This window comes from Brachyhypopomus gauderio, chromosome 7 (genome assembly GCF_052324685.1).
Source record: "Brachyhypopomus gauderio isolate BG-103 chromosome 7, BGAUD_0.2, whole genome shotgun sequence".
NCBI lineage: Eukaryota > Metazoa > Chordata > Actinopteri > Gymnotiformes > Hypopomidae > Brachyhypopomus > Brachyhypopomus gauderio.
The window spans coordinates 1,888,183-1,897,500 of record NC_135217.1 but is presented as its reverse complement, the minus strand read 5'-3'; the positions used below and the strand labels follow the sequence as shown (position 1 = coordinate 1,897,500).

General features: G+C 45.7%; 1 protein-coding gene across 1 annotated transcript; it reads right to left on the bottom strand.

The window, feature by feature from the left end:
* Nucleotides 1–915: 915 nt before the first annotated feature.
* Nucleotides 916–9,110, bottom strand: gnb2 (guanine nucleotide binding protein (G protein), beta polypeptide 2). The gene is made up of 10 exons (XM_077010893.1): nucleotides 8,632–9,110; nucleotides 5,301–5,436; nucleotides 4,675–4,713; nucleotides 3,980–4,086; nucleotides 3,798–3,861; nucleotides 2,775–2,937; nucleotides 2,596–2,662; nucleotides 2,034–2,235; nucleotides 1,553–1,769; nucleotides 916–1,176 (listed from the first exon to the last, which is right to left on the bottom strand). The coding sequence occupies exons 2-10, from the start codon at nucleotides 5,355–5,357 to the stop codon at nucleotides 1,070–1,072; spliced, it is 1,023 nt and encodes a 340-aa protein (XP_076867008.1). The 5' UTR covers nucleotides 5,358–5,436; nucleotides 8,632–9,110; the 3' UTR covers nucleotides 916–1,069.
* Nucleotides 9,111–9,318: the final 208 nt, after the last annotated feature.

Genomic DNA, 9,318 nt, shown 5'->3' with positions numbered 1-9,318 from the left:
AGTTCATTGTTTAATTTTCCCAATATATATATATTTTTACACAGAATTCAGTGTTTGTATTTTTGTCAATTTTTATTCATCTTCCTTACAGTGTTATCTGAGGCACACGGGGAAAACAGGATTAAGATAAAATAAGCATTTCAAAATAAAATCTTTAAATATAAACAAAACAAAAAGCATTCAAACTAAACCCATTTACATGTCCGATATGCGGCAGAGGAAGCTCATTGGCCCAGGAGCTGTTCTGGAGCGCTAAGCCATGTTAGCATGGTGGACAGTTCCTGCCGAGACGTAGTCTTCGGCCTCCGCCTCAGTGCTTCCGTTTCACACACCCCAGACACACTTGTACTGAAAACCTGCTTCTTACAACAGTGGGAAATACAACAAAAAAAATTGGAACAAAATGGATCTCCTCAGAGGACAAAAATTTGTCCATCCCCAAAAAATGGTATGTATGGTTACCAGCTGTTTATGTTCAAATAAATAAAGATATTTTTAAAGTACGAGTCCAGACACCAAACGGCCTTTCCTCTCCAAACAGGCGTTTGTCACTTAGTGTCTGTATATTCTACTGTTGATCAACTCCTCTGCAAACATTGTTGGAGCGTGTGTGTGTTAGATGTGTATTTTAGGTTTAGTTGCTGAAAGCAAATGGCCTTCCCAAGATTTTGCTCTAACCACCTGAGTTTGAGTCAGACCAGTAGGTGGAGTTTAGTGATATTAACTTGCAGGACATTAATTCTCTGAACTCAAACATGTACACCTCCTGTGTGCGTGTGTGTGGAAAAAGAACATTTGTCTTTAACTCCACTGGGCCAAACCTGCATACACTGTTACTGGCAACATGTATATAAAGCAATGACACTGTAAATCCATACCTAGCTGGCATTATATATATATATATATATATATATATATATATATATATATATATTATATACAGTATGCTGTTGTGTTTGTGCACGTGAGTGTGTTGGTCATATGTACATTAAAATAGGCATATAGCATGTGCTGAAGGATGTGATGTGAATAACGTGATAAATAGGTGTGTGTGTGTGTGTGTGTAAGGTCAGTTCCAGATCTTGAGGAAGCTGTCCCAGGAGCCCGTGCACACCGCCATGCCGTCATCGGTCACGCCCAGACAGCTGACGCGGTTGTCGTGACCCGCTAACACTCCTGAGGAGAGGAGAGGCAGAGCTGCTGGTTAACATCTCGCTCGCCGCCGAGACACCACCGCTAAGCTGCTAGCGCTCACACAGTTAGACAGCAAATGGGTGGAAGATCATCCTGGACTGAAATCCCAGTTGTGCCTTTGGTCTCTATATGACACACTCAAGAATTCAAAGGTAAAGTGCTAGAGCCGTTATCAGACAGCCAATTACATTACGTGTTTCCCAGAGATCTTTGGGAAATCAGGTGAAATCAGGAGGTTTCTTTTTTGTTTTGGATTGTTTACAAGCAGTCAAACTCGGGCCAGCAGCAAGAGCAGGCCGACCATGGCCCCGCCCTTGGGGTGTGGCCCGGAAATCACCTGCGTGGGGGTGGGACTTACCTGCACGGTCCCCCTTCATGGCGTCCCAGATGTTGCAGTTGAAGTCGTCGTAGCCGGCGAGCAGCAGGCGGCCCGAGCGTGAGAAGGCCACGGAGGTGATGCCGCAGATGATGTTGTCGTGCGAGTAGAGGCCCAGCTCCTGGTCGGCCCGAAGGTCAAACAGCCGGCACGTGGCGTCGTCGGAGCCTGTCGCGAAAGCACTGCCGCTGGGGAAGAACTGAAGAGTGGGGGGGGGGGGGGGGGGTGTTACACTACTGCTGTCTCCAACTCTGAAGCTAGGAACTAGGGAGAAACACGCTACAAAAGGCCACAAGGTCCTAAGGAAGCAATGACCTTTGAACTGATTTGAAAAAAGTACAAACTAACACCACAGCATTACTGATGGGAACCATCATTTGCTCTTAATACTGCTGTTGTGTGTGGTGGACATTTTCACAATGCATTTATAGCCCCTGGTTGGTTACTGGCTCCTCCCACTCACACAGACGGCGTTGATGTCGGACTCGTGTCCTGTAAACGTCTGTCTGCACATGCTGTCCCGCGTGTCCCACAGCTTGATGGAGGCGTCACAGGCGCCCGAGACGAACGTCCTGGAGTCAGGGCTCAGAGACAAGCTCATGACGTCACCCGAGTGGCCCGAGAACAGTGTGGTCTGCTGGCCTGTCTCGATGTCCCACAGGGCACTGACACACACACACACACACACACACACACACACACACACACGCTTGTGAGGATGTGAAGTGTGTACAGGAGCTCAATAAACTCATTGAGTTTGAGTTAACCCAACTGCTGGCTATGATGTAGTTTGTGTTCAGTTCTGATTCTTTTCTTGGAATATTATTAAATATTCAATTAAAAAATATTTTTAAAAACTCAGTAACGCAGAAGGTTTATTAATAAGCTCTACATGACCGCGAAGAAGATATTTCTGAGAGGAGGGTGGCCATGTTGATGAAGGAGGCCGTGGCTAACGGCTGTGTGTGTCCCTGCAGAAGGGCAGTAGCTGTGTGTGAGTGTGAGGAAGAGGAGGGTGGACACACCAGGCCGTGTCTCCTGAACTCGTGATGATCTGATTGTCATCTATGAAGCGACAGCAGGAGAGGTAACCTGTACACACACAAGAAAACACGCCGTCACACTGTGCCAAAGCGAACTGTGTGTGTGTGTGTGTGTGTGTGTGTGTGTGTGTGTGTGTGTGTGTGTGTGTGTGTGAGCGCACCTGTGTGTCCAGGGAGTTCACGGCTCACGCGCACGTTGCCCTCGCGGGTCTTCAGGCTGTAGATGGAGCAGATGTTGTCCAGGCCGCCGCAGGCCACAAAGTTGCCCGACGGGGCGTACGCACACGTCATCACCCACGACGACCGCAGCGGGATGGCATGGATCTGACCAATCAGGTGCAGTTATTCAGCTTAACCGCCTCCCACAGTGTACACTGGTGCTAGACTAACAACTGGTCTCCACCCTCACACAAGTAAAGCTCTCTGACGTCATCATTTCATCCCTGCAGGCTTATAATTCAGTGATGATAAAGAGACTCAATAAAGCAAGATTTTTTTCAGGTCCAAGATAAATATTTACACTTTCGTACAATGAGCTTGCCACGCCCAGTTGACGGCTTTTGATTTTGATTTTGGGCATTAAATTGACTGACACACAGATGTTATAACTCCTTTGTAGACTGAACATTGCAGTCCTAAACTTTACCATTAAAATACTGGCAGAAACCACTATAGCGGAAACGTGGCCCCAGAGCTCAGAAAATGGATTGTGTTATATTTACATTTACACCATTTAGCAAATGCTGTTGCCCAGAGAGACTTACAGTAGCGTCTAAGTGGAAGACATCTTCATGCTAGTGCGCTAGACCAGAGTCTACTGACTCCATTAATAACCAGAACCATGTCAGAGGGAAACCACGCAGACGGAGTTCAGGTCTGTTTTTGTGGAGAAGCGAAGGAACACTGGTTATGGTAGTGCTCCCGAGCAGCTGGGGATTCTTCAGGTGCTGCTTGAAGAGGTGGATCTTTAGTCTACGCTGGGAGACAGAAAGAGACGCCGCCGTACACACGGCTGGTGGGCGTTCATCCCACCGTCTGCGTGAATGTACGGTACTGAGGCGTGTCTTCGGGCTGGCGGTTCGAGTCGTGCAGCACTAGAAGCACGGAGGCTGTGAGATCTGCTGGGATACGTTCTACAGGAGCATCTGTGTTTGTAGTCGCCTGCACGTGTTGCACAATGTTACCTTGTTCATGGTGTAGCTGTCCCAAATGATGAGTTTGCCATCTTGTGAAGCGCTGACCAGGAGCCTGAGAAGAAGACAGAAATTCAGAGACATCACATCTGACATCACAGTGCAGCAGGTGGACGCAGGACCGTGGGCGTGGCCAAGGGTGGGACGGGGGCGGAGTCAGGGATGTGCTGTACCTAGAGTCGGAGCCCCAGTGCATGGCGTAGATTTTAGCCAAGTGGCCTCGTAGAGTACGCCTCGTCCGCATCTGAATCCTGCCCACCGGGTCCAACCCTGCCGTTATCTACACACACGCACACACACACGCACACACACACACACACGCACAGATTAGATCTTACTTCTGCCTCCTCTTATATTCCTTATGAATGTTTCACCTGAGTGAGGGTGGAGTGTATTTACCTGAGTAAGGGTGGAGTGTATTTACCTGAGTAAGGGTGGAGTGTTTTTACCTGAGTGAGGGTGGAGTGTTTTTACCTGAGTGAGGGTGGAGTGTTTCACCTGAGTGAGGGTGGAGTGTTTTTACCTGAGTAAGGGTGGAGTGTTTTTACCTGAGTGAGGGTGGAGCGTTTCACCTGAGTAAGGGTGGAGTGTTTCACCTGAGTGAGGGTGGAGTGTTTTTACCTGAGTAAGGGTGGAGTGTTTTACCTGAGTGAGGGTGGAGTGTTTTTACCTGAGTAAGGGTGGAGTGTTTTCACCTGAGTGAGGGTGGAGCGTTTCACCTGAGTAAGGGTGGAGTGTTTTTACCTGAGTGAGGGTGGAGTGTTTTACCTGAGTGAGGGTGGAGTGTTTTTACCTGAGTGAGGGTGGAGTGTTTTTACCTGAGTAAGGGTGGAGTGTTTTTACCTGAGTGAGGGTGGAGTGTTTTTACCTGAGTAAGGGTGGAGTCCCCGCATGCCTTCCTTGCATCCTGCAAAACACAGTAAGATTATTTACAACACACACACAAACACACACACAGTTGTGATCAGGAGGGTAAGGTGTATGTTGATTCTTCTTAGTAATTGAGTTACAGGACCTGTTAAATGAGTGACGTATTTAGAACACTCAACTATGGTGCTATGAACTGCTCAGCAATTGAGTTACATGATGAGAATACTCATCATAATTATGAGGTATGTTAGTACTATGAGGATATTCAATACTGTGAGAATACTGAAAGACTATGTGGTACTATGAGGATTCAGTACTGTGAGAATAATGATTAATGATGTGGTACTATGAGGATGTTGAGTATGGTGAGAATAATGAGTAATGATGTGGTACTAGGAGGAGTGGTACTAGGAGTATTATAGAGATATTCTTACTCTTATCTGGGTCTGAGTAACTGGAGTATTATAGAGATGTTTTTACTTTTATCTGGTTCTGAGTAATTATGGAGTATTATAGAGATGTTCTTACTCTTATCTGGTTCTGAGTAGTTATGGAGTATTATAGAGATGTTCTTCGTCTTATCTGGTTCTGAGTAATTATGGAGTATTATAGAGATGTTCTTACTCTTATCTGGTTCTTCAGCTGCTCAGCCTCCTGCCGAAGCTGCTCCAGCTCACTCATCTTGAAATGACCTTTGACTTTTAACCTCAGCCACACTCACAGCCGCGAGTTCGATCGTAGCAGGTCACAGTATCCGGATCTACCATTAGAAGGGCACATTGAATATGACAACTCAGTACTGCATAGATGGGGCAACATAAGTTGTGGGAATTCATCAGCATTCTAGTTATTTCATTTTTTAAAACCAGCTAAATTCAAACTCAAATCTCTCAACATGAAATGGTTACAATTACATAACACATTTTTAATAAAAATCTACAATACAATGTACTGTTATTAACACTTTATAAACACCGAATTAATGCAGTCTCATCATAATCAGATTAGTAGTGTTGGCTGCTCTGAAACATAATTTGTGTGGGACAAACAGGGTGACCTTAATCTCTAATCTTTTGTAATCTGATACCTGCAGTGATGTAGGGGCAACCTATAGGATCCAAACAAGATTAGGATTACTGCAAGACCATACACAGATGATACAAATTGCACTATGATTGTGTCTATGTGTGTATGTCTGCATGAGAAAGTGTGAAAGATAGATGAAAGAATAGATTTGTAAATTTAAAAAAATTCAGGCCTGTCACTCGTATATAGAGATTTGATACCAATGACAGCAGGCATAACATTGCCATATATATGTTAGAAAAGTCTTAAGTACATAACCGTAACTGGTTTCATTATTTTGCATGCATGTTTTTACACACATTCAAATCTCTCAAATGAGATTACTTTTTCTGCAAGTGTAAGTTTGCACTGTCAAATACAGCACAAACCTTCAACCAATCAACAGCAGTCCAGCATACTGTGAATGACCTACATTTGCATATTTCCCGTTAGGAGTCGCATAGTCTCCAGTCAGGGTTGCATGGAGACACGGACATCCTCCTCCTCCTTTACATCAGCGTTGTGCATTTATTAAAGAACCGAGGGAACGTGGACATGGAACCGTCTTTGGAGATGTTCTTGATCTAATGGGCTGAGGACCAGCCCGAGAGCTTCTGGCACATCACTGTCCCTCAATGGCAGTTAATACGCTACTTTCTTGCTACTCAACCACAACATCCCTAATGGTCATTTCTCCCATTCAACCTCCAACCACACACACACACACACACACACACACACACACACACACACATTGCAGAGTGATGCAGCTGAAATTCAGCGATTAGCCCTCAGTCCCAAAGGGACCCAAACAGAGAGTACACCACTTATAACAGAAAGCAAGAGATGGGGGTTAGAGTGTCGCGTCTACACCTGTGCTCTCTCTCTCTCTCTCTCTCTCTCTCTCTCTCTCTCTCTCTCACCCAGAGAACTACGTTCACTTCATATTTTACAGATAAAGTTGCTGGGTGTGTGTGCTTGTATGTCCACCATAATCTGTGATGAAAGAGAACTAGGCTACATATGTTGTGGTCCAAAGGTTAGATTTACATGCAAAGCATTCTGGGATTCACTGCTGTGGCCTATAAACACAGTGCTACATTAATGCACTAAAACAATAATGTACTGTAGCTGTCAAAGAAGAATGTGTGTGAGGGGGCTTGTTCCCTGGTCTTTTAAGTCTTTTAAGAGTCATAAAGCCCAAAACATAAACGAAGTTCAGCGCAAGGCAATCTTCCCAAGCATCCAGCAAATAAATCCACTGGATTTACTCAAATTAACTATGGACATTGCTTGCATGTAAACAGCTGGGCTTCCAGGGGCCTTTTGTAGTCTAGAGTGCGTTATTTCAACAACTCGAGGCAATATGTATGTTTTTTATTTTAATTTTTATTGAATGGGTGTGCTCCAGGCCGGTATTTAGACGTGCCTTTATCAGCGATAATGTTCCCCGGAAGCAGAGGACGCCACGTGATGACGTCATTACGCCATAGGAGTGCCACTGTCGCCCACTGGAAACGAGTGAACAAGTGAACCATTTCTGCCTATGGCCTACATCCCCATCGTTTGATGATGCTCATCACCCAGAAACCCTCAAGCAGTCGTCACTAGAAAAACAGCATTTCATAAAGAATCTATAATGGGGGTCAGGTACTGTAGAGGTGTGTAAATAAAATAATATAGTTAAAGAGTCTAAAATGAGACTCAATGTTAGAGTCTAACATTAAATACTCAGAACTGGTTTAGACCACTAACCAGTGCAGGTTCGCATGACCCAAAAAGATCTAGATGAAACGGCACGCGCCCCTGAGCCCATAGGATCCCATACTGGTGTTCTGACCCAAACCACAACGGTGTATGACACCAGCACCACACTCACCGACCTTTAATATACCAAAGAGTGAACACATAGTGCCGGTGTGTTTCTTAAAGGACGGAGGGTGTATTTCACATGTTGAAACCATTTGGATCGTGCGCTAAAGCGAGTGTCCTCACCGCAGCGTAACGAGGAGCCCAAGATCCGATCCCCATCTGAATTTACATCACTCCACGTTAACACGGTCCGGGATCGGTTCTGTGCAGATGTTTAACGTACCGACCCATTGAGACGTCCCCTGTCAGTGTACTTACATCCTCCTGGCGAACACGACAGCCCGGCCCCACCCCAGCCCTTTAACCACATGCACATCCCCAGTTCTGCTGGCATTTAATGGCGAAGGGGGTGAAAATGGGATAAATCATCAAACGAGAGCACGAAGAGCCTTGGTGTTGCACATTCAGGCCGACATCTGCGTAAATTGTGTAAAGAATTGTAAAGATGGCGGAGCGTCCGTAAGAACTTGATAGGGATCAGTGATGTGAGACGCTCCTCTGAACACCAGAACCAGAACCTCCACCATGCGGAGGCAGAATTGCAGCACGCCGCTAATAACTTCGCTGGAAGTGACTGGACCGGATCGCCCCCGGAGGTTCTGGCCCTCGGTTCGTCCTAATGTAGCGTAAAACGCCCGAGTGCCAAGGGCTGCAAGGCCATGGTGTCTTCTCAAACCACCACTGAACACGGTGAACCATCTGATGGATAAAAGCTTCATAAACCAGCCCAACCCAGATACAAACATTCGGCTTTTCTGACGATTGGGTGGGGGGGGGGGTCGTATGACTAACATCGTTATTCATTTCACATCCGATTTGTAATGGTCCATAATATAAATATTACTATTACTGGAATTGTTAATTGATGTATTCAACACATCCAAGAAGAGAAAATGCGTTTTATGTGTTGCATGTCCTACAGGTAGCGAGTGCAGTTTGTGATGGAGGTTTATATTCGCGTTTGGAGATTTGACTGACAGCCGTGCATACTGATACGATAGATCGGGGTTTTTAATACCTGTATGTTAACCTTCCGGTGCTCCTGCCTGAGAGAAATGTTCTGATGGGCTTAAGGAAGCGATACAGTCCCAAATCTTCTTTTTGAAAATGCTCAGAATTGAATGGACATATTGGCAGGTTTGTCAGGTCCGCTGGTTCCTCTTCTGAGCAGGCCGGAGCGGTAGTGTCACATATAACGCGTTAAAAACACCTCAGAATAAAACCAACATTTCCCCAGCCGCTTGGACCTTTTCAAGAGATGTTTAAAAACCGCAACGGATCTATTCCTCTTTCTTCTCCTTCCTTTCCTCTGCGGAAACTTCAGTCTTGTGATTTGATTGCACACGCATACACAACAAGAAAAAAATGTGTGTTGGTCTAAAAAAGCCACGAGAGGTCCAACACGGGAGATCTGCGGTAGATCGGTGTCTCTCGCCTTTGGCTTTGTGATGTTCTCCGTGATCCTCACCGCCTTCGTCTCCTGCTTCCTTCCTCGCGTTCTGCTGCTCCTCTTCCTCTCTCCACTCCCCCCTATTGCGATACGATCGTCGCCTCCTCGTCCAAAATGAATTATTGAATAAAGCAAAGCGCCGGTGCCGTGGACCTTCAGACAAAATTCAGATTATGAAGCAGTCTAGATCGTCTTTGCTGTGTTGCGGTTGGAGCATATATTCACACATCAGTTCAAATGTGTTACAAACTAAAT

Bases quoted from the DNA above. Each gene is read 5' to 3' on its own strand.
- gnb2 (XM_077010893.1), bottom strand. From the start codon at position 5,357: ATGAGTGAGCTGGAGCAGCTTCGGCAGGAGGCTGAGCAGCTGAAGAAC. The intron at 2,663-2,774 runs GTGCGCTCACAC...GTGTGTGTACAG, and splicing joins TGAACTCCCTGGACACACAG to GTTACCTCTCCTGCTGTCGC. The intron at 1,770-2,033 runs GTGAGTGGGAGG...CCCACTCTTCAG, and splicing joins CCGACATCAACGCCGTCTGT to TTCTTCCCCAGCGGCAGTGC.